At 37.5% G+C, this 26,688-nt stretch overlaps 1 protein-coding gene across 1 annotated transcript in view; it reads right to left on the bottom strand.

The window, feature by feature from the left end:
• The window catches only part of LOC126475511 (uncharacterized), a 350,378-nt gene that overhangs the window by 2,088 nt on the left and 321,602 nt on the right, over positions 1 to 26,688 (bottom strand). Inside the window, exons 13-15 of the mRNA XM_050103427.1 lie at positions 19,509 to 19,661; positions 18,414 to 18,830; positions 3,647 to 3,814 (exon numbers count right to left, since the gene is read on the bottom strand). Coding sequence (XP_049959384.1) covers positions 3,647 to 3,814; positions 18,414 to 18,830; positions 19,509 to 19,661 — 738 coding nt within the window. The remainder of the gene's footprint in view (positions 1 to 3,646; positions 3,815 to 18,413; positions 18,831 to 19,508; positions 19,662 to 26,688) is intronic.

The following is a 26,688-nucleotide window of genomic DNA, read 5'->3' as shown; positions in this document are numbered from 1 at the left end:
CTTCATCCAGAAGTGTCAATTAAAAACACTTTTGGACAAAGTCCAGTTTTCTCGCCTTACATGTGACGCCTGAGCTTGCACTAACTTGTCATGAAACCTTCACATCCCAGCTGTAATAGTTTCTCTTTACAGCATCACAGATTAGTTTAGTCACCAAAGGTGGCAGACTGCATTTTTTGCACTTGATCAGGCAAGAGCTTCTTGTTTAGGTCTTTTGTCAAAAGTTACTGTTCTAAATAAATTCTTACACTGTTTAACAGCACTCCTGGCTTATTTTCCCAGTTGCTTAATTTCCTGAGAGAAGCCTTTTCCACACAGAATGCTACTCCTTTACTTCCAGGACAAAAGGTCCAGCAAAATAATTTGTTATACTTGTCATCCATCATCTGACAAAGTTGTCCTTGTTCTAATCTACATTAAAAAAATTAATTTCTTGTTTAGCAGCCCACTAAAACATAAATTGTTTGCTTCATCTTTCCAAATGCCAATTAAAATGTCTTTGTGGAATATTGGCTTAAATATGTGTATTGTATCAATAGTGGCATGTTGTATTATGGACAACTGAACATCAGTTATTTTATCATAAAAATCTGAGGTGGAGAAATACAGAATTATCTTTAAATGTCTAAGTCTCCTATTCTTTATCAAAATTGTGAAACACTAAAGTAAGAAATGGATACAGAAAAAAAATCAACTGTTAGGTATATATTTTCACACATCAAGTGGATGATATCCCAAATATTACCTGAGGGGTTAGAATTGATTACAGTTTAAATATGAAACTTAAACCTTTGTGTAGTTAATGACCACAAATTCATGACAGTAAATTACATTGGAAAACTGAAACCAGTATAAGGAAAATGTAAAACAATGTGCATGCAACATGCTAACACAGATAAGATACTAAACAAAAGCAGATTTGTTAAATATATTGAAACTAAGATTGCAGACCAGATATGGCTTGTTGTACAAATACTACAACATCAGATTTCAAACAGACACACAGATAAAGCCTATGGGAGTGTGATTACAAGGATGTCGTCATTAACATTAAAAGAAGGAAAGTTTGTTATTAACAAGTCATGCAAAAGAAGAGACTAGTGACAAGACTGAACATGCAACTTTTTTTTTTTTTTTTTTTTTTTTTTTTTTATATATATATATACATATAAGCTGCACAGGAGTTTAATATACAAGAATGATTCAAAAATGTTCTGCACTTCATATCAAATGTAAAGGGACATGAATATGAACATGAGAAGGGGCTACTTAAATATGTCATACTCGCTTCATACTAGTAGATGCAGTGCTGAGAAATAAGGGTGAGAGTCTTCTTACAGAGCATGGATCAAGAAAATTAAGCATTATTACTTCAACAGCTGGGTTTTTATCATAACATTAACAACATTTAGCAACAGCATGAGCATTAAAGATGGATCACTCGCTCAAATGAGCAAGGATGAGAAAGGAAACTGGCTACAGCCATTAGAAGCAATCGTTATGGCATTTGTATAAACCAATAAAAACCCTATGATTAGATTCCCAAATGGGAATTTGAACTTGACTCCTACAGAATACAGATCCAGTGTTTCAGTATTTTAACCAGAGACTAATCTAACCAACTCAGCCTCAAAAGTATCATACCAGACTCTCTTTTCAGGTGAAAATTAGTGGTTTTAATGAAGAAATTTAAAGTAAAGAATAAAGGGCTATGTTCTGTCTAATTAATTTACAAAGGACAGTAATAATAAAGTCCTCTACAAAAGTAACAAAAATAAGTGGCAACTAAAACCTTTGCACCATCAAGTAAAATTATACACCTCAGTATAACATAATCAGTGTGATGAATGCGGGGTGGACTAAAAATTAATCACATTACACATAGGTTTGTCAAAAGCATAACCACTAACCACATACAGATGAAAAGCACCTTGTGCAAATGGGCATGTTCACATACGCAGCACTTCACTAAGGCTTGAATAAAATTCTTCATATTGAAAAAATGAAAGAAGCAATCTATATTTAACTTGAAAAACTTTTTTTAGTTAAGATTGCATTAATAAATCTTTATTATTGATGACTGATTTCAACAGCTTAAACTGTCATTTTCTGATTTTTTTTTGTTCTACAAAACTGCCGGTCAATCGAGAATTAATGTCAAACAGCACTATCCACAATTCAAAACATCCCAGTGCCCTATCAAAATCCATGCAGCAGCAAATCTCAAAGCATCAACCCATGACAAGTGAAAATAACAAAACATTTCGATTTTAATTTATGTTAGTTGACATATTTGTCAGTGGTTCAGCCTTTCTGTTGGCAGAATTATGAACATGAAAGAAAGCAGGAAAGTAAACAACAAAATGTGAACAATATAAGATGCAAAATAATTTAGCAGAAAACTGTTAATTGGAAAAGTGTTGATTTTTATCTCTAATGTCCAAATTTCTGTAATTATATCTATCAGAAAAGCAGAGGAATCATCATAACTGTCAACTATTGTGATTTACAGCTGCAAGAACTAAATCCCTTGCTGGTTCAAAGGAAGAAAGAGGACTTTAAAGGACATTTTCTTCAGTATTATAATGCTTGCCACTATGGTGCAGTGTAAAACCATCAAAATATGAAGTGGAAACATTGGAACACCAAGTCTACTAAGAAGACTTAATACCATCAGATATCTAACTGTTGTGATCACTGTGTGACAGACAGTAGATATCTATGATAATAATCGACCAGAGAAAGCACAATCCATCACAAGCTTTTTTGTAAGCATTGGCTTTAAGCAGTTGGGAGAAGGATGTTTGAAACCAATTGCAAACTGAAGTGAGTACCTGAATAATGAAGGAATCTTTATTGGGCCACTCATGATTCATACAAAACACAGTGCAAAACCATTTTGAATCACACTTAAAGAATGCTATTAGTAATCTGTTACTGCACACTGCACTGGGCAAATCATTTACGAAAGAATAGTTACCATTTTTTGCCAGATATCTGTCATACAATAAATCATATATCTAACAATGAAACAAAATTTTCTTTGTAATGAATGTTTGGCACAATATTAATAAAAGCTCATGTTTAAATGAAATAATTTAACTATTGACACATGTTTACTAGTGCTTTTAGCAGAGTTTTTTTTATACTTATAAAATTTTTGTTTTATGTGTATTGTACAAACACAAAGAATGAGGTGCACTTCTGTGTTATCTACATAATGTTTGAAGCAATTTTTTTTTACATTTAACTGATTGTGCAACTACATAAAATTACATCAAGTTATAAAAAGCCTTGTATTACTATAGATAGTTTTGATCTTAAGCTTGTTGTATTCTTTAAGGCTGCTTTAAGGTTTTCATTATGATGTAAATTCTACGTAACATGTATATAGAATTTCAAACAATGAATTTAACACCAGAATGATTTCTAGTGAAATTATAAGCTGCAATTTTATATAAATTAATGAAATCAAAGAAGCTCTCTTGGTTAGGCAACTCTTAAATGAGATATTAATTAATGCTTTGTTACATAGCCTATCAGCTGAAAGTTAAAAGCTGGAGTCTGGCTGCCAGTTGCAATTCAGTCAGCCATGGAAAAGTCGAAGCAACATGCACAGCTGCAGGTCATGTGCAACAGAACTTACTGCTGATGTTTCTGTGGTTGTTGTACTTGCTGCCCTGATGAGAGGCACAGTAGGTATATAAGCTGGAGTAGTAGTAGTAGATCTTAATCCTCCTGTGGCTAACAGCAGATCACTACGGAAACGTGCACTGAATCTCTGTGTTCCAACTAATGAGCGTGGGGTAGCAGGCTATAAAAATAGATAAATGGTAAGTAGAAACAACTGAAGGGCTTACAACTTTTTTCAGTAGCATAAAAGAGTAAAACATTAATACTATCTACAGAACATGAATACAGCATATTCACCATACACTTGACATTTTTCCATTAGGATGTGAAGAGAAAATAAAGAAAGGAAAAACAGTAACGCAATGGCAGAACTGAAGTTCAGATTTGTGTAAAGATGAGTCTAATAATACAAATATTTGAAAATTCATTGAAAAAGTTGCATCCTGTGGATTAAGTAAAAATTACTGTTAGAAGATGTATATTAACCAACTGCTAAACTATCCAGATATAAGGTTCAAATCTAAGAGAGTCCTATGCTCCACTTCAAAAGAAAGTGCAATGGAAGTCTACTGTACAATTAGTTTTCATGCCCCATTTCTATTCCACATGCTACACTTTCTCATATTCCTTTCTTCATTTCATATTCCTTTCTTCGTTAACTTCCCAGTGACTTTGTCATTTCTTCTTCATTATTCTTTCCTTATGTTTATTGCTGATTTTTTCTTTGACATATTCTTTTGTAGTTGTGATACTCTCTCTCTTTGTCTCTTTCAAGGAAGTTTTGTTCTGTGTCTTAATTGTTGACTTCATCTGCTCTACTATCAAAATTATCCATCTCTATTCAGTTTCTACCATTATTCATTCTCTTATCTGCATTTTCCAATCTGCTAATTACTTTCTCTATTATTTGTTTGAAGAATATATGGAATGTGACACTCAGGTCAGACTCAGTCAACTAAACTGAGCTACTTTTTACATTCCATACCTCAACTATATCTCACCTGAGGAACTATCTATAATCTATTTTCTTAAAACATCTAATATTTTACTTTACATCCAGCTCTAGGAAAAGTTTCAGAAATGTGAGAACAAATTTTTCATATATCTGCATCACCTAACCAATGTGTCATATGATGATGCACTGTTGTATTACACTTCCACTAGTTCAGTATGGGTTGTTGCAGTGTTGTTCCTCTCCAAATACAGAAAACCAACTACCACACAAAACTCCAATACGTCCATGGGATGCACCAGTTTGTTTTGGCTCCTCTATCAGCATGTTGTGATACTGTGGCACAGGGATAATAAATAGGAAGACTGAACAATTCCTCTGATTGTCTTTATACACACAGGGATCTGAATTTGTTGACTGAAGTTCATATACTTCCAGAGTTCCATTTAACTTGACATGTTACTGTTAACCTGTCTGATGTGTCCTTAATTCTTTAAGACTTTGATGAATGAGACTATGCAGAGATGATATCCAGCTGCATGATATAAAAATTGAATTTGGCTAACATCAGTCTTGTATAGTTAAAAAGTCTCAATACTTGTAGCTGTATTTCCATTAATTCAACTCAGGTTCATTGGTACAATATTTGAACATGCTTTTCTGGCTTTTCTCCAAAGAACACATGTGTCTCTAACATACTCATTTCTCAAAGCTGCCCATGATCAGTTATTTTTCTATTTTCTTCTCCGTCAACAATGTCTCAGGCACTGCTTTTGACTAGTGACTTGAGTTTATTGCATATAATCTCAAACCACTCGATGATCTGGTCCCATCATATCCTTGGTGATCTCAGTTTTATGGGCATTAGACTGTGGCTCAAGACATGCTTCTGTGCCTAATGTTTTCTCTCCTACTGTAGGAGACATCCTCAAAGTCTATACTGATATAGTAATTTAATTTTGAAAGTTAAAAATGCTCAGTGAGCCATCATTGCCAAACTGTTCATATGTGAGAACATCACAGTTTGTCCATGGTGTCATCCAGAAGCCACCAAAGATCGCAGAGTCATGTCAAAGTGTTTTATGGATTTTTTTACAGCAGAACGGTTGATTTTGTTTGCTTTTTCTAGCACTAAGGCTGACAACTTGTCTAATTTCAGTCCTTTATCTATTCCATTAAAGTTGTTTTTATGGTTCTGAATTTTTAAGGGCTCTCCGTACATCTTAACATAGTACAGATTTAAAACTATACCATCAGAGAATTAGCTTTTGTGGTTGTCTGGTCCCAATGCATGATTGATTACTGGAAATTTATCTATGTTGCTTAGAAGAGATTTTTTTAAAGCCATGTGTTGCTGCTGCTTTTAGTAGTTCCTATGTACACCTGGCTACATGGGCAAGGAATTTTATTTATACCTGCTGTGGCAAGTGGTGGGCATAAGTTCTTTGCAATATTCAGATATTCATCTACATTTCTTTTCAGTTTAAACACTATCAATATCAAGTCTTCTTAGTTCTCTGCTGATACAAAGGAACCAAAGGAAAACTTTTTCTTTAGCTGTTTCTTTTTTGCCAGAAGATACAGATCTTTTACTATATTGTAGTACACTTGACGGGTGAGCCATGCGGTCTAACGCACTGCTTTCTGGGCGGGAAGGCATGCTGCTCTCCGGCACTAATCCGCCTGGCAGATTAGTGTTGAGGTCCGGTGTGCAGGCCAGTCTGTGGATGGTTTTTAAGGCAGTTTTCCATCTTTCTCAGCAAATGTGGGCTGGTTCCCCTTATTCTGTCTCAGTTACACTTTCCCCACATACGCATACACGATAATTACTCTACCATGCAAACATTGGGGTTACAATTGTCTGGTGTGAGACATTCCTGGGTGAGTCCACTGGGGGCCGAACTGTACAATAACCCTCGGTTCGGTGTGGGGCAGCGGAGGGGTTAGTGGACTGCTGTAGCCTGTTGTGGGGTTATGTACCACTGAGGCTACGGCGGGGACGAAGCCCCTCCATCGTTTCTAGGTCCCCAGTTCAATACAATACAATATTGCAGTACCCTATTTCTCTCTTTTTCAGAGCAACTGATTCTTTTGACATTGGTTCTTAAATAACTGAACTATTCCTCCAAGCTCTGTGGCTCATGTATTATTTTAGCTTGCTCTACCGACGTCTCGATTACTCCCCTTTTTTGCTTGGGATAGTTACTGGAGTTTTTTTGCTAAGATTTTGAATTCAATAACCTTGTTAACCATCTCTCCTTTATCAAAAAGGAGACAGACTTGACACCACCAGCCATAGTTCTATATTAAGGTATTGAAACATCTTGTATCACTTTGAGATATGTCTCTCATTGGTCCTCATATATCAGAGTGGATTCACAAAAATTAAATAATAAGCTTCACCAGTTTTTCACAGGTTATTCAATATGTTTCGTCTTGTGAAATATATAGCAGTAATAATTTGAATTTTAACATCCAGACTGGAAGCTTTAATTTTATATATAGTTGTCAGATGATACACATATAATAGTACAGATCACAAAAATGTGTAAAAAACTGTAAAAGAAACATCTGCACTCCACAAAGCATCTCTCTTCTGACTGGTTGGATGCAGTCCACCATGACTTCCTCTCCTGTGTCAGTCTCTTCAGCTCAGAGCAGCATTTGCACACAATGTCCTCCCAGCATCCAATCTCTGTCTTCCCCTACAGATTATACCCTCTACAGCTCCCTCTAGCACCAGGAAAGTTATTCCCTGATATCTTAGCACATGTCGTATCACCCTGTCCTTCTTATCACTGTGCTTCATGTTTTCCTTTCCTCACAAATTCTGCAGAAGATACCCTCTTTTCTTATCCTATCAGTCTAGCTAATTTTCAACATCCCACTGTAGTAACATGTCTCAAACATTTTCTGGTTTTCCCACCATCCCTGACACCTTCCTATAAAATGTTGCACTTAAAACATTCTTAGACATTTATTTCTCAAATTAATATCAGTGCTTGATGCAATAGTAGGAGTCATTGTTCTGCACACTTATGTCATGCATTCTTCAATAACTAGTGAGAGTTCAGTAGTGTTCTGAGCTTTCTGCTGTGAATTTCATAGCTAATGCATGTATTAAATGTGATGGTAGGGAGTTATTTAGTGAATTTTTATTCCATTTGCTGTGAGTTGTCAATGCTGATGGTGGTGGCAAGTAATAAATTCTACATAAGCAATCTGAGAGACAAAACTTGTAGGATGCATACTTTCTTCAAGAGCAAAGCAAGTGCATGCACATACCACAACTGTCATTTGCAGCAGGCAACAATGCAATCCCCATCCACAGCTTGACCTGCACAAACTGCCATCTATCATGAATCAGACTACAGTAGACTTCCTTGGCCAGGAGTACACTCTTAGGCTGTTCTCCTGACTTTATCTATCATGTGTTATTTTGCTTCCAAAGTAGCAGAATTCCTTCACTTCATTTACTCTGTGGTCCTCTATTTTAATGTTACATTTCCACATCACTTTTGTCTCTCTTCCATTTCCACTCAATTCATATCCTGTGCTCAGTACACAGTTCCTTCTCTTCAGTCATGGAATTCTTCCTTACTTTCATTAAGTATAGCAAAATCATCAGGAAATCTTTCATTGATATTATTTCATGCTGAATTTTAATTCCACTCCTGAACCTATATTTTATTTGTGTTGTTGTTGTTGTGGTCTTCAGTCCTGAGAATGGTTTGATGCAGCTCTCCATGCTAATCTATCCTGTGCAAGCTCCTTCATCTCCCAGTACCTACTGCAACATACATCCTTCTGAATCTGCTTAGTGTATTCATCTCTTGGTCTCCCTCTATGATTTTTACCCTCCACGCTGCCCTCCAATGCTAAATTTGTGATCCCTTGATGCCTCAGGACATGTCCTACCAACCGATCCCTTCTTCTAGTCAAGTTGTGCCACAAACTTCTCTTCTCCCCAATCCTATTCAATACCTCCTCATTAGTTACGTGATCTACCCACCTAATCTTCAACATTCTTCTGTAGCACCACATTTCAAAAGCTTCTATTCTCTTCTTGTCCAAACTATTTATTGTATATATGGTTCTCGGGCGAGACGTCGGATCTCATAGTGAAAACTCCACAATATTTCGTCAGCACAACTGGCCGACATCTTCAGGTGCGACGAACACACTGCTAAGGCAGGACCAGGGCTCCCCATTTATGCCAGTTTTAGGCAGGAAGTGCGCATGCGTGGAGGTGCCAAATTCAATGGCCAATAGTGACGATATCAACTGATAGCTGGAAGGACAGTAACGCCACCTACAGGATGAAGAACCAAATACTTTGGCGCACACACAGAGGCTGCCGCCGCTGCTCTGCACTGCCATCGGCGACAGAGGTCGCTGGGGATGCCGATGGCAGCGCAGAGCAGCGGCGGCGGCAGCCTCCGCGCGTGCGCCGAAGTATTTGGTTCTTCATCCTGTAGGTGGCGTTACTGTCCTTCCAGCTATCAGTTGATATCGTCACTATTGGCCATCGAATTTGGCACCTCCACGCATGTGCACTTCCTGCCTAAAACTGGCATAAATGGGGAGCCCTGGTCCTGCCTTAGCAGTGTGTCCATCGCACCTGAAGATGTCGGCCAGTTGCGCTGACGAAATATTGTGGACTTTTCACTTTGAGATCCGACATCTCGCCCGAGAACCATATATACAACATGTCCATCGGGAAAGCCTTAAGCAACACAAACTATTTATTGTCCATGTTTCACTTCCATACATGGCTACACTCCATACAAATACTTTCAGAAATGACTTCCTGACACTTAAATCTATACTCGATGTTAACAAATTTCTCTTCTTCAGAAACGCTTTCCTTGCCATTGCCAGTCTACATTTTATATCCTCTCTACTTCGACCATCATCAGTTATTTTGCTCCCCAAATAGCAAAACTCCTTTACTACTTTAAGTGCCTCATTTCCTAATCTAATTCCCTCAGCATCACCAGACTATATTCGACTACATTCCATTATCCTCGTTTCGCTTTTGTTGATGTTCATCTTATATCCTCCTTTCAAGACACTGTCCATTCTGTTCAACTGCTCTTCCAAGTCCTTTGCTGTCTCTGACAGAATTACAATGTCATTGGCGAACCTCAAAGTTTTTATTTCTTCTCCATGGATTTTAATACCTACTCCGAATTTTTCTTTTGTTTCCTTTACTACTTGCTCAATATACTGATTGAATAACATCAGGGAGAGGCTACAACCCTGTCTCACTCCCTTCCCAACCACTGCTTCCCTTTCATGTCCCTCGACTCTTATAACTGCCAGCTGGTTTCTGTACAAATTGTAAATAGCCTTTCGCTCCCTGTATTTTACCCCTGCCACCTTCCGGATTTGAAAGAGAGTATTCCAGTCAACATTGTCAAAAGCTTTCTCTACGTCTACAAATGCTAGAAATGTAGGCTTGCCTTTCCTTAATCTTTCTTCTAAGATAAGTCGTAAGGTCAGTATTGCTTCTTAAAAGTGATGACTGCATTGTAGGGAAGAAAGGCTGCATCCCTTTCTTACATCATTTTTAATCCAAGTACTTCATTATTGGTCTTCCAGTCTTATTGCTCCTTCTTGGTTCTTAAACATATTGTATATTACCCATCATTTCCTACAGTTTACATATTTTTTCTGAGAATTTTGAACATCTTGTATCATTTTACATTACTGAATGCTTTTTCTATGGCAGAAAATCCTGTAAAGAGAGGCTTGATTTTTCTTAAGTCTTCCTTCCATTATCAAGCACAATGCCTGAATTGCCTCTCAAGTCCCTTTGTATCTCAAGCCAAACTGACTGTAACCTAACAAATCCTCAGTTTTCTTTTCCAAGCGTCTGTATATTATTTTTGAATGCATGTACTGTTAAGCTGATTGTCAAATAATACTCGCACTTTTATACCCATGCTATCTTTGAAATGAAGTGTTGATATTTTTCTAAAAGCCTGATGGTATGTCTCCAGTCTCATAGATTCTACACACCAACTTGTAGAACCATTTTGTTGCCACTTTCCCCTAATGACTTTAGAAATGTCAAAGGACTTTTACCTACACCTTACACCTTTTTTGACTGCAAGTCTTCCAAAGCTCTGTTAAATGCTGACTCTACTATTGGATCACCTATGTCTTCCAAATCAATTCCCATTTCTTCTTCTGTCATCATCAGACAAGTCTTTTTGCTTGTAAAGGCCTTTAACGTATTCTTTCCAACAATGCACTCTTTGCTCTGCAAGTAACACTAGAATTGCACTAACACTCTTAATTCTGACATTTTTACTTTTAAATTCACTGAAAGTTGTTTTGACTTTTCTATATGCTGAATCTGTCCTTCTGATGAGCACTTATTTTTTGATGTGTTCACATTTTCTCTGCAACCACTTAGCTTTAGCTTCCCTGCACTTCCTATTTATTTCATTCCCAAGTGACTTGCATTGTTATATTCCAGTCTTTTCCTGTGTTTGTTTGTACAGTATTTCCTTCTTTTGTCATTCAATTGAAGTATCTACTCTGTTACCGAAGGTTTCTGTCTGGTTGTCTTCCTTGTATTTATATTTATAAGTCCATCTTTTATGATTGCACTTCTTGGAGATGTCCATTCCTCTTCGCCAGAAATGCTTGATTTGGTATTCATTATTGTTTTATCTACAGCCTTACAGAACTCCAAATGCACATCCTACTTCCTCAGTAGTTCAGTATCCCATATCTTTCCACACTGATTCTTCCAGGCAATTCTCTGAAACTTCAGTCTTCTCCTCAACATCACATCATCTGCATGGAGATAGTTGTAAGATGATAACTGGAGTTTACACTGAATAAGGGTAGAGTTCAAAATTACACATTTACAGCACTGGTCACTGAATTATCACAACTCATCACACTGCAACTCAGAGAAATAATTATTAATCACTACCACCTTTTTTTCATCTAATTTTGACCTAGTGATATATGATAGTTAGAAATGCCTTGATCTGAGGTAAATTTATTTATCTGTCCAAGAACCATTTTTGCACATTGTTTGTACATGTGATATAGGATGGTGATAATTCTAGTTAATTTACAATACAATAGTCATTTTGACTACATTATTGACATAATCAAATTCATAATAATGTAGGTCGGTGTACTACATTGCTTCTACATGTGATAATAGCAATTATAAAGTGTAATGACATGATAAGCACAACGCAAAACTATATTATGAACTGACATTTAATAAAATTTGGTAAATGAGGTAGGCCTATACTTATTATGATGTTCCATAAATTCAAACATAGACTAGAAGCACTGGTCAAGAAAGAATTGTTTTATCTTTATTTGAAATGCATTTAATGTTGGTATGCATTTTAGGTAAGAAGGTAAATGGTTATATAATATAGCTCCAAAAAGATACACTTCTCTTTTGCATGAGTTTGTATTTACTGTGTTCATGTATAGGTTCATCTTCTGCCTAATTTCGTATGTGTGTATATCACAGTTGTGTCTGAAGAGTTTTTTTTCTTTTATGAGATGCTCCCTTCTGTGAAAATTAGTATTTCGTATACATACAAGCAGGACAGTGGCAATATGTTGAGAATTTTAAAAAGGGGTCAGCAGGAACCCTTGCATTTAGATTTTTTTATCACTCTGATAATCTTTTTCTGTATTTTAAATTTTTTGTAGAATTTATTCCATATATAAGTAGTGACTGTATACTACATTGGTACATTGTCAGCACTAATGAGCAGCTTGTATTCTGAGTGAGGACCATAACAGCATGTGCTAGTCAATTCAGTCTCTTACTTAAATTGTTTAGGTGCGCCTCTCACTTCAGATCTGCCTAAACATGAATATCTAGAAATTTTGTATGACTGACCTTCGACACATTTTTTCCTTCAATGGTGAAAACAGGGGGTGCAGGATGGAGGTTTTGTGTGGTGTGGAAGTTAACTGCCACATTTTTTTTTCTTTTTTTCAGAATTTATGAGGAGCCTGTTAGTCCTGAACCAGTGTATTAAGGAATGCATAACTGATATTGCAGCCTCCTGCAGGTTTTCCTCATTCTGTGATTTAATTAGAATAGTAGTGTCATCTGCAAAGAGTACAATGGTTTCATCACGTATTTTATTAGCCAAGTTATTTATATACAGCAGAATTAGGACAGGTCCCAGAACTGACCCTTGTGGGACTCCATACTTGATTTTCTTCTTATCACCATAAAAGCTAGAAATTTTTTTTGTGTTTCACTGTCTTTGTCTTTTATTTCTGTAATCTGCTGATGATTACTGAGGTACGACTGGAGCCACCTTTCAGACTGGCCTCTAATTCCATAATTACTTAATTTATGCAAGATAATGCCAAAATCAATAACATCAAAGGCTTTACTTTGATCCAGAAATATCCCAGAAACACGTTGCTTATCATCTACTGCTTTTAATAGTTCATTTAAGAAGGCAATATTTGCTGTCTGAGTTGACTTTCCAGCTCTGAACCCATGTTGGGAGCCTCTCTTTATTTAAGAAAACTGTTAATTTTCTATGGAACATTTTTTCCATAATTTTACTGAAGCCTGACAATACTGACTCTGGCCTATAATTAGCAATATCAATTTTTGCACCCTTCTTATGCAAAGGAGTTATTTTTGCAGTTTTTAGATTATTTGGAAATACACCACTCTCAAAAGATGAATTTACTATGTCTGTTAGTGGTTTCACAATAAATGTTGAGCTAACTTTGATAATAGCATCTGGTATCTCATCGACACCCACTGAAAAGTAATTAGGTAATTCTTTTAGGATTCTTGACAGTTCCTCAGGTGTTGCTGGATACATGAATAATGTGTTTTGGTGAGTTTTTTGATCTGAGTGACAGCTGGCTGTTTGTCAAGGTGTATATTTATTAGCAGCTGTGCTATATTAGAGAAATAATTGTTGAAAGCACTAGCCACGTGTTTGGGGTCAGTTAGTTTATTTTTACTCATAATCAGCTCTATATTACTGTGATTAACTGGTCTGGTGCCCATGTCTTTCCTTATGATTTGCCAGGTTGCTTTAGTTTTATTCTTGAAATTACACAATATTTTGTCATTTTCTAGTTTTGTTTTTTTTTTATTTTTTTTAAATAACTCGTGTCAGTATTCTTTTGTATCTTTTGAAATATGTAATAAAGTCAGGATTAGTGTTTTGCTTGGAGTATTCATTTAATCTCCTTTTATTTTGACATGATATCCTTATCGCTTTTGTAATCCACTTATTTGTTTTTTTTAGTAGGTTTAAATGTAGTCATTTTCTTGGGAAAAGCCATTTCAAAAAAATATTTGAATATAGCCATAAACATATGATATTTCTCATTGTTATCATTAGTCACATATATCTTTCCAACTTTCACCCTTTAGGAGAGAACAAAAATATTCCACATTTTTGTGCTGAAATTCCTTCCAGTGTATTGTATTCTACTGGGAACTGAGTGTCCTAAAATATTCATTGCAAGAATTTGAGCATTGTGATTACTAAAACCCGTGTTTACAACTTCTATGTTACAGGCATATTTGCACGTATATATCAAGATATGATCAATAATAGATGCAGAGGTTGGTGTTTCTCAAGTTGGTTTAGTTTCCACTGCACTTATGTTGAATGATGGTAGTAGATTTATAATGTCATCTCTGACTTTATTGGATTTCGAGAAATCAATATTAAAGTCACCACATATAATTATATTTTTCTTGGGAGAGTGAATTTCTTCCAAGAGTCCCCCATGTGATTGTAAAACACTTTTTGTCTCCATCTGGTGACCTGTATACACAAATAATAACTGTATTTTGCCTTTGTAGTTCAGGTATAGAGAGTTCTATATTTTTTTCCCATGATAGTTTTCGGTGTTTAGTTACACTACTAAATTCAATATTTTCTCTAACATATACACAGGTACCCCCATGACTGGATATTTTCCTACAAAATATGCTTGCAAGTTTGAGCTGAGGAATGTATGTTTGTTCTAACATATCTTATTTGAGCCAGTGTTCTGTAAAGCATAGTACAGAAATATCATTTAGGTCATTTAACATTACTTCTATTTCATTTAGTTCATTCGAGAGTGATTGAACATTTTGAAGGAAGAATTCAAAATTAGGTACGGGGAGTAAATCATTTCCTGCTTGACCACTTACCTCACTATTTGAACTAGTATACCTAGTGGGAAAAAATCCTAATGTTTTCCAGGGATGGCATTCATGGTGTTTGACATATGGCTTGCTGGTTCACCATATGTGAGTTCCTGACTTTCTTCTGTTGAAATGTTCCCAATTTCCACTTTTTTTCGTCCTTTTTCACCCATCTGTCCATTAAACTGCCTTGTTACTGCATTTGATGACTTGAAATTTAACCTAGTAAGTGTGTTGCTGAGACTTACTTTGAGCTCATTTTATTGTTATGTACTGGTCCATAACTGACTGTTTTTTATGTGTGGTACTTTCACTTCAAGACTGGCACTTTTTATCTGACTGTCCATCTGCGTACGCTTTTCCCCTGTACCGGTACTGGTTTTTCAGTTTCCTCCATGTGTATGAAAGAAGGAAGCCTATTACAAATGTGAATCTTTCCTTGTTTGTTTAAATGTAAGCCATGAGTTGTATAGTCATTTCTTTTCAGGCACGTGATTTCAAAATTCACAGATAATCTCTTGCTACATACGCCTGTGGCAGTGTTGATTTTTTTCAAACATAATGAGATATACAGATCTGATTTTTTTCATTTGTCTAAGCAGTATTGGATGAATTATTAAATTCATTCTGTCTGTGAGTTTAAGTTTGTATTCCAAAGAATATATCACATTCTTCCAAAATTCTTCCAGAGGTTTTTCAGTGCCATTTGTGCCACCAATAACAATTAATACATCACCTCACCTGAATATGTTTTTCATTCTACATGACCTATCTGAATTTAATTGTGACAGCACTACAAAAATAACGATAACTATAAAAAAATCTATATCAATGTGCATTTACAGGGCATATATGTGGACAAGGAAGAAAAAGTTCCTGGATTTTCTGTTTGAATTCAATAAAACTTTTCCCAGATGTAAAGACCCAAGTGCAAGTACATTTTACATTTTTTTCTGTGTTAGGTGACAATATACTTTCCCTCGGAACTGTAAAACTTACCAATCTGGCATTTTAGGAAATGAAAACCAGCAAAAAAAATAACATGGTTTGCAAAGATTTTTTATGCATGACACCATGTACACTGTATATTTTCATACTACTGAAGTATAAATACAAATCCAAACAAACTAGCATTGTAGCTTTTACATTGAAATACAAATTGTGCTGCATGACGCACTTTTGTCCCATGACCTTGCCACACAATGGCAGCGGATATTCAGAGCATAGGACATGTGATGTAGTCATCCAATAACATCACTGTCAAGTAGCACAAACACACAAATTTGAAAAGAAAAAAATTGACAAAATATTTTGCAGAAGAAAATCTACTGTTCTAAAATGAAAGCTGGGCCAAAAAACATGGGTAATTGACACACTTTTTAGTGTCGATTCAAATGTAAATCAAAATTTTTTGTATTCAAATAAAAAAAAACAATGAAGACAAGAAAAATTGGGGAGAGAAACACCTTAATGACAAATTTTTCCTAACTGAAAGCAAATTTCAGAGCAATAAGTATGGAAGTTGCACTTGACACATATGTTTTTGTTTTATGCTTAACACTTTGGAGACGAAGCATAAGTATACCACGGGCTGCAATTTTCTCGAAAACTGGACTCATCTTGTATGAGAGCAAGGTACAGACGTCCTGCTACCTGTCACTTGATAGGTGCTGCCTTCTGCTGCCTATTTAGAGAATTACTTCAAAAGAAGCAGTAGCAAATGTTAGAGCTGTTTCCTCTTTCACATTATTCTTCCCAAAAGTTTATTAATGACTTTGACAGTTAATCATTAAACAGTTAGACTCATAGCACTCTGTAATAGAGACTCTTGTGTTCTATTACAGAGATAATATGGAGGACAGTATTTGGATCACAACCAAATTATGACACAAGAGTTAAGAATTCTACACACATCAAAAAAGTTTTGCATCACCCCAGTTCCCAGAACCCCTGAAGATAAGACATTGACTGTGGATATTGTATCACAGACACAGTCCCTTTGACTGTTCAGAGATGTCACTAAACCCGTCCAAAGACGAAAACAACCATGCATGAGCAGCACCTATTAGATGGAGGGGGTCCGCCAGCCGATGAGTTCCAGTCATTACACCAGGAAGGAGGTACACAGCTCATGTTGTCTGTAGTTCAACCATGCCTAGACGGTCAATACTACAGTTCGATCATGTACACATTGTTACTTTGTGCCAGGAAGGGCTCTCAACAAGGCAAGTGTCCATGCATCTCGGAGGGAATCAAACCGATGTTGTTTGGACATGAAGGAGATACAGAGAGACAGGAACAGTCGATGGCATGCCTTGCTCAGGCCGCCCAAGGGCTACTAATGCAGTGGATCACTGCTACTTATGGATTATGGCTCGGAGGAACCCTGACAGCAATGCCATCAAGAAACAGGATATCGTGCGCAACAGGCTGCATGATGAGCAACTTCACTCCCGACGTCCATGGCAAAGTACATCTTTGCCACCACGACACAATGCAGTGCAGTACAGATACACCCCACAACATGCCCAATGGATCGCTAAGGATTGGCATCACGTTCTCTTCACCGATGAGTGTCGCATATACCTTCAACCATACAATTGTCGAAGACGTGTTTGGGGGCAACCCGATCAGGCTGAATGCCTTAGACACACTGTCCAGCGAATGCAGCAATGTGGAGGTACCCTGCTGTTTTGGGGTGGCATTATATGGGGCCAACGTACGCCACTGGTGGTCGTGGGAGGCGCCGTAATGGTTGTACAATATGTGAATACCATCCTCCGACCAATAGTGCAACCATATCAGCTGCATATTGGTGAGGCATTGGTTTTCATGGGTGACAATTCACGCCCCCATCGTGCACATCTTGTGAATGGCTTCCTTCAGGATAATGACATCGCTCGACTAGAGTGGCCAGCATGTTCTCCAGACATGAACCCTATCAAACATGCCTGGGATGGATTGAAAAGGGCTGTTCATGGACGACGGGACCCACCAACCACACTGAGGGATCTACACCGAATCACCGTTGAGGTGTGAGACAATTTGAACCAACAGTGGCTTGATGAACTTGTGGATAGTATGCCACAACGAATACAGGCATGCATCACTGTAAGCGGATGTGTTACTGGGTATTAGAAGTACCAGTGTGTACAGCAATCTGGACCACCACCTCCGAAGGTCTCGCTGTATGGTGATACAAAATGCAACATTTAACATTGTCAGTGAGCATCTGTACTGGAAAACTGTACTTAATGTTTCAGGATTTGCTTTTAGCCATTGAAGTCAATAAAAATTGTATTTTCATTGTTACTAAACATACACACATTTTACTATTTATTAATGTGCACCTCAAAAACTTTTACTATATTCTGTGATCTGGAGATGTTTTCTTGTACATAAACATGACTTTATGAGGGACTGTGTGGAATTTGTGCCTCCTTGTAACTACTGAATGTATTTATGGGAAAACAATAAGGTTCCTTCATCAATAATTAAAAATCATAATTATTCACACCACTTTATCTGTAATCTAGAATATCTAGCAGATTACAACTGTACAAAAATTTCCTGATTTAAAATATAATTTTACCTGTTGAAGTGAAAATATCACTAACAAAACACAAGTATAGATAATAATGTACATACCGGTTGGGCAGAAGTTTGGATCTCATTTTGAATGTCGTCTGTTGTAGCTGCAATACTTCTGCGAAAACTTGAGGTAGTTCTTGTTTTGCTAGATGTAGATCTTGGTGTGTAGCTCCTGCTTGAAATAATGTTATCTTCTGTTGAAGCAGTGACCTGTTCATTTCTTGATGAATGGCTTTTATAAACTGCTGATCTTGATCTTGTAGGAAATGCTCTTCTGAATGATGGCCGAGGAGATGAATCCTGAGTATCAGTGCCACCTGGAGCAGTTACAATGTTTTCTGCCTCTGGCTTTGAAATGTGATGACTTCTGAAGTTTGACTTGCTACGAAATGCTACTCTGGTGCTCTGTGTAGGGGAAGTAATAGGAGTGTCCAGCTGCAGAGTGTCAGGTGTTGGTGGAGAAGGAGTCTCAACCTATAATAGGAACCAAATATTAGCAAAGGAAAACAGTTGTAACAGGCTTATAAAGTGCTGTCAAGCAAGGTCATCAAAAACTGAGGAACAAACACAATATTTAAGAGAAACTGTCACAAACCCCTTCATTGGCATACCTCACCTTCAGTCTTTCATTTTTAATGATATCAACATTGGAAGAACTAGCTTTTGTATGTTGCAGTTGATTTATTTTTCTTGAATGTGGTAGTTACTGCATACCAGATGCTTCAATATACTATCAAACAAATTTAATGTAAGTTACAAACATAATCATTCCTGTTTAATCACTTTTATCTTTAAGAAACAAGAAAAGATTGAATACAAAAATTACTACAGAGAGGTAGTGGAAAGCTAAACGCTGACATTCCAATGAAAGAAGATTGTATCCATGACTGTGATTTTTGGGCACGATGAAAAAGCGAAAAGCATGCTGTCGTAATTAGGGCTGTTACTCAAGTGTCATCTAGCCAATCTGTTGGAGCTTTTCTATAATTTTCCCACATTAATTTCAAAAATATATCCAAGTGATTCCCAGAATATGACCTGGCTAGCTTTTTCCTTATCTTTTTTTTTTCCAAACCTGTACACATATTCCATCTCTTTTGACCTAAATGTCAATGAAAATTACAACTCTAATGAAAATAAATGAATATCTACCTTGTTTATCTCTTCAGTAGCAGTGTCTTTCTTGCTGTCAAGTGGTCTACTGCCTCGCAAGGAGTAGCCATTGGAAGATTTATGTGGGCTCCGTGATGAGGAACGGACTGTTGGCTTTGTCACTTCCCTCTCAGATGGTGGCGAGGGTGCCAACTGAAACAGAATATTAATGCACACTGGAAAGACATCTGAATGGAAACCCAGACAGTGATTTTTAGTAACTAAGTATGACATAATACCTTTGTAAACCAAAATGGACATCATGTGCTTTGAGCACACCAGAATGTAACTGAACCAGTAAGTTTGCAGCTATAAGTAATCTAATTTTACTTCATTTACTCATATTAGATGATATATGAAGTGTAAGTCAAAAATGATATAAAATAACAAAACTAATAACAAATATAAGAAACTGTTGCAAATTGTAAATTATTATAAATGATTAAACACTAGATCAGATGTACTAGGAAAACTAATACAGTTAACAAACTTCACCCAGCACCAGGCAAATCATTCATCTTGAAACAATGGTCAGAATTTAATGTCTCATCAACAACAAGATTATTGGAGGCAGAGGAAAGTGTCCATTGCTTGTTTCAAGGATTGTTCTGGTATCATCTGGAGTGATTTATTAAAACTAAATGTCTGTACAAAATTATGAACCAATGAAGAAATAACACAGCCAATTGTTTGCAAATATTACCATTACTATTTTTTATATACATTGACCTAGGTTTTTTGGATGTCTTCATTAGAACGAAATTTTAACAACTGTAAAGTTACATTGTGAGGAGTCAATAGTCAAAGTTTTGAAGAGACATGCTCAAGACAAAAATTAAAAATTACAAATGTTCCAGCCTTTTGTACATATACTTCACAATGAACAGCAGCAGACTGTTGCAGTGTGTATACTGCAAGTTATACGTACCAAAGGCTGGAACATTTTTCATTTTTCATTTCTGACTTGAGCATGTTTGCTCAAAACTTTGACTATTGCCTTCTCGCAATGCAACTTTACAGTTGTTAAAATTTCATTCTGACAAAGATGTCCTTAGAGGTGTTGAAATCTGGGTCAATGCATTAAAAAAATTATTTGCAAACCAGTTGGTTGGTATCTTAAGCAATAGCATACTTCATCTCTGAACAATATCTTCCCACTGCATTGTCTCAAGCAGCATGAACAATGGTGCACGTATATTGCCTATTCTTCTCCACAGTATTTTTGTACTAGCTTATCAAACTACTCAGAGACTGAAATATGCCATTGTCAAACACCTCCATAAGAAAGGTGATAGGAGAGATGTCAATAACTACCATCACTCCTGACAACATTTTCCAAAATTTTTGAGAAGGTGTTATATTCTACAATAGTATCTCATCTGAGCAACAACAATATCCTCAGTAAATCACAGTTGGAATTTCAGAAAAGTTGTTCTACTGAGAATGCCATTCACCAAATTTCATATGCATTAAAAAACAAAATAGTGCCAGTTGATGTTTCCTGTGAGCTATCTAATGCATTTGTGTGAATCACAATATTCTCCTAGGCACATTGAAGTTTTATGGGACTGATGGTATAGCCAGCCAGCCAATAATGTCATATCTAACCAAAATAATGCAGAAAGTTGTAATTAGTTCATTCAACCAATTTAGTCTGGGAACATAATTCTGACTGGGGTGAAGTCACGAATGGTGTTCTCCAAGGCTCACTCAGGTATACTACTGTTCCTCATATATGTAAATGGTCTTCTGCCTAATATGTAGCAAACAGAATTAGTTGTTTTTGCAGATAACACTAGTATTTTAATCAATCCAGGCATACAAACAGAAACAGAATAAATAGTAAGCAATGTTCTTAGAAGTATCAATGGCTGGTTTTCTATGAATGATCTCACCCTCAGTTTTTAAAAGACACAACACATTCATTTCTGCACATTTAGGGGTACAACACCAATGAAAAGCATAACACTTGCTGAGCAAATAATGAATAGTTTGGAAACTTCAAAGATGCCAACCACTTCCTTCACCAACTCTCCAACAACATCCTCACCCCCAGACCATACTCGTCACTGTTGACTACACCTCCAACAGCCCTCATGCCCAGGTCTTACTGCTATTGAACGATACCTTTCCCAACATCCTTCAGACTCCAAACCCACTACCTCATTTCTCATACAACTTACTAACTTTATGCCAACCCACATCTACATAAACAAATCTGCAGCACAGCCATGGGCACCTGCATGGCATCCTCCTATGCCAACCTTTTTATGGGACATATGGAGGTGACTTTCCTGACCTACCAAAACCCTAGTTTGGTTCAGGTTCACTGATATATCTTAATGATATGGACTCAGGGCCAAGACACTGTATCTTCAATCCTTCACAACCTCAACACCTCTCCCACATGCTTCACATGGTCCTCTTCAACACAGAGTGCCATCTTCCTAGATGTTGACCTCCTCCCCTCTGATGGCTCCATCTGCACCTCTGTCCACATTAAACCCACCAACCACCAACAGTACCTGCATTTTGACAGCTGTCACTCCTTTCACACCAAAAAATCCCTCCCATACAGCATGCCCACCTGGAGACGGTGTATCTGCAGTGATAAAAATTCCTTTGCTCAGTATGCTGAGGGTCTCACCAAGGGCTTCACAGACAGGCACTATCCCCCAGAACTAGTCCACCAACAGATCTCCTGCGTCATTTCCCCTCACACCCCCAATCCTCCCACCACCATCAAAAACCAGCTACAAAGGAGTGTCCCCTTCGTCACCCAGTACCATCCCACACTGGAATAACATAACCACATCCTTTGCCAGGGCTCTGATTACCTATCACCATGTCCTGAAATGAGGGACATCCTAGCTGAGATGCTTACCAGACCCCCTAAAGTGCTGTGCTGTCGCCCACCCAATCTCCACAACATCCTAGTCCATTCTTATGCCACCCCCAATCCTAACCCCTTCCCACAAGGATCATATCCCTGTGGAAAACCCAGATGCAAAACCTGTCCAATCTACCCACCCAGGACTTCCTATTCCTGTCCTGTCACAAGTTTATCCTACCCCCATCAGGGTCCGGACCACCTCTGAAAGCAGACATGTCATGTATCAGCTCTGCTGCTATCACTGCACAGCTTTTTATATTGGTACGACTACCAACCAGCTGTCCACCAAGATGAAAGGACACTGCCAAACTATGGCCAAGAGCAAAGTAAACTACCCTGTGGCACAACATGCAGCTGAACATAACATACTTGACTTCAATGGCTGCTTCACTACCTGAGCCATATGAGTCCTTCCCTCCACCACCAGCTTTTCTGAACTGCACAGATGGAAGTTATCCTTACAAAACATTATACACTCCTGCAATTATTCTGGCCTTAACCAATAGTAACTACTGTCCCCACACCTTCCACCCTACCAGTTTCCACCCCCTCTGTCCATCATCCCCCCCCCCAATTCTCATCTCTCAACACATCCATTTGCTGCCCTCTGACAATGCATCTGCCCGTCTTTCTCTGCTCCTCTCCTTTCACCTCCCTGCCCCACAATCTTCTTACATTGCACCTCTTGACATTCTAGTCCCTGCACACTCCACCAGGCAGTGTTCGTCTCTCTCCCTGGCTGCTCACTGCTATCCCTTCCCCTCCCCTGCCCCCTCCAGATTGTTGCTTGTATCCCACGTGATAGTTGCATTCCAACCCGAGATGCTGGAGTTGGTGGTTATGTGTATATTAGGTGGACTTGCTTGTGTATGTGAATATTTGCAGAGACAGTAATATTTTAAGATATGCTTAATTTTAATTGAAATTGGTGAATTTGTCCGTGAGCTATGAAAAGTTTCCACTTACAGTACATCAGATTTTGCTATGATATGAATGTCAGATGGAAGCGACATGGATTTGTGAATGTGCATTACAGAGACGATCATGTTCAAATGTGATATATGTTTCTAGCAGATAATATAAAATCAAATCAAAGCTGCTGTAATACAATGCAATGAGTAAAAGAAAAATGTAACATTCACTAACATTTGTGGTCATGTCTCATATTGCAGTTGTGTTATTAAATAATAAGATACTAATTTATGTATTTTACCAATTAATAGTAATGTGTGGTAAAGTGACCAGGATGGGAGAAGGGGCCATTGCATATTTTTTGCCCTCAAAAACAGTGCTGCCTGCTGAGAAGAGGTCAGGCTAGGTCTAATATACACAGCCATTGATCTCAGCATGTTTGACAGATGAAGACTGACCTGTTATTTTTAGCGGGTTTGCTTATAAATAACTTTCCTGCTACCGTTCATGGTTTTCTTTTATTTATATTTTAGATGATGTGCTTTGGGAAATGATTCGCATTTTCAAGTACATTTTTCTCTGTACTACACCATTTTTATGTAATAATTTTGATGAGTAAGGTTCTGCTCTGTTCTGTTGACTTTACTGCAATATACAAAAAACTGGCAATTTTTAGTTGGTTATTGATCTGTATGCGTAGTTAGTGGTGAAATTTGGAAGGACTTGTACTTACAGTTTTCTTACGGTTCTTTCTGCAGAGGCTCACACTTGTTAAACATCAAAAAACTATAAATACAAGTTCTTCCAAATTTTGCCACTAATTACACACAGTACACAAATTGATAACCAACTAAAAATTGCACATTTTTATATACTGCAGTAAAGTCAACAGAACAATGCAGGACCTCACACATCAAAAACATTACTCATAGTATACGGAGAAGAACGCACTTGATGTGGGGATCATTTCTTGAAACACGTCATGTAAAGTATTGTTGTTGAGGTCTTCAGTCCTGAGACTGGTTTGATGCAGCTCTCCATGCTACTCTATCCTGTGCAAGCTGCTTCATCTCCCAGTACCTACTGCAACCTACATCCTTCTGAATCTGTTTAGTGTATTCATCTCTTGGTCTCCCTCTACGATTTTTACCCTCCACGCTGCCCTCCAATACTAAACTGGTGATCCCTTGATGCCTCAGAACATGTCCTACCAACCGATCCCTTCTTCTTGTCAAGTTGTGCCACAAACTTCTCTTTTCCCCAATTCTATTCAATACCTCCTCATTAGTTATGTGATCTACCCATCTAATCTTCAGCATTCTTCTGTAACACCACATTTCGAAAGCTTCTATTCTCTTCTTGTCCAAACTATTTATCGTCCATGTTTCACTTCCATACATGGCTACACTCCCTACAAATACTTTAGAAATGACTTCCTGACTCTTAAATATATACTCGATGTTAACAAGTTTCTCTTCTTCAGAACCGCTTTCCTTGCCATTGCCAGTCAACACTTCATATCCTCTCTACTTCGACCATCATCAGTTATTTTGCTCCCCAAATAGCAGAACTCATTTACTACTTTAAGTGTCTCATTTCCTAATCTAATTCCCTCAGCATCACCCGACTTAATTCGACTACATTCCATTATCCTTGTTTTGTTTTTGTTGATGTTCATCTTATATCCTCCTTTCAAGACACTGTCCATTCTGTTCAACTGCTCTTCCAAGTCCTTTGCTGTCTCTGACAGAATTACAATGTCATCGGCGAACCTCAAAGTTTTTATTTCTTCTCCATGGATTTTAATACCTACTCCGAATTTTTCTTTTGTTTCCTTTACTGCTTGCTCAATATACTGATTGAATAACATCAGGGAGAGGCTACAACCCTGTCTCACTCCCTTCCCAACCACTGCTTCCCTTTCATGTCCCTCGACTCTTATAACTGCCAGCTGGTTTCTGTACAAATTGTAAATAGCCTTTCGCTCCCTGTATTTTACCCCTGCCACCTTCCGGATTTGAAAGAGAGTATTCCAGTCAACATTGTCAAAAGCTTTCTCTAAATCTACAAATGCTAGAAACATAGGTTTGCCTTTCCTTAATCTTTCTTCTAAGATAACTCTTAAGGTAAGTATTGCCTCACATGTTCCAATATTTCTACGAAATCCAAACTGATCTTCCCCAAGGTCGGCTTCTACCAGTTTTTCCATTCATCAGTAAAGAATTCGCGTTAGTATTTTGCAGCTGTGACTTATTAAACTGATAGTTCGGTAATTTTCACATCTGTCAACACCTGCTTCCTTTGGGATTGGAATTATTATATTCTTCTTGAAGTCTGAGGGTGTTTCACCTGTCTCATAAATTTTGCTCACCAGATGGTAGAGTTTTGTCAGCACTGGCTCTCCCAAGGCAGTCAGTAGTTCTAATGGAATGTTGTCTACACCCGGGGCCTTGTTTCGACTCAGGTCTTTCAGTGCTCTGTCAAACTCTTCACGCAGTATCATATCTCCCATTTCATCTTCATCTACACCCTCTTCCATTTCCATAATATTGCCCTGAAGTACATCGCCCTTGTATAGACCCTCTATATACTCCTTCCACCTTTCTGCTTTCCCTTCTGTGCTTAGAACTGGATTTCCATCTGAGCTCTTGATATTCATACAAGTGGTTCTCTTTTCTCCAAAAGTCTCTTTAATTTTCCTGTAGGCAGTATCTATCTTACCCCTAGTGAGATAAGCCTCTACATCCTTACATTTGTCCTCTAGCCATGCCTGCTTAGCCATTTTGCACTTCCTGTCGATCTCATTTTTGAGACGTTTGTATTCCTTTTTGCCTGCTTCATTTACTGCATTTTTATATCTTCTTCTTTCATCAATTCAATTCAATATTTCTTCTGTCACCCAAGGATTTCTACTAGCCCTCGTCTTTTTACCTACTTTATCCCTTGCTGCCTTCACTACTCCATCCCTCAAAGCTACCCATTCTTCTTCTACTGTATTTCTTTCCCCCATTCGTGTCAATTGCTCCCTAATGCTGTCCCTGAAACTCTGTACAACCTCTGGTTTAGTCAGTTTACCCAGGTCCCATCTCCTTAAATTCCCACCTTCTTGCAGTTTCTTCAGTTTTAATCTACTGTTCATAACCAATAGATTGTGGTCAGAGTCCACATCTGCCCCTGGAAATGTCTTACAATTTAAAACCTGGTTCCTAAATCTCTGTCTTACCATTATATAATTTATCTAAAACCTGTCAGTATCTCCAGGCTTCTTCCATGTATACAATCTTCTTTTATGATTCTTGAACCAAGTGTTAGCTATGATTAAGTTATGTTCTATGTGTAAAGCATAACCAAAGGAATAACATGACCGGTAGCAGA

Source organism: Schistocerca serialis, chromosome 4 (genome assembly GCF_023864345.2).
Source record: "Schistocerca serialis cubense isolate TAMUIC-IGC-003099 chromosome 4, iqSchSeri2.2, whole genome shotgun sequence".
Classification (NCBI taxonomy): domain Eukaryota; kingdom Metazoa; phylum Arthropoda; class Insecta; order Orthoptera; family Acrididae; genus Schistocerca; species Schistocerca serialis.
The sequence above is the reverse complement of the archived record's forward strand: the minus strand, read 5'-3'. Positions and strand labels throughout refer to the sequence as shown.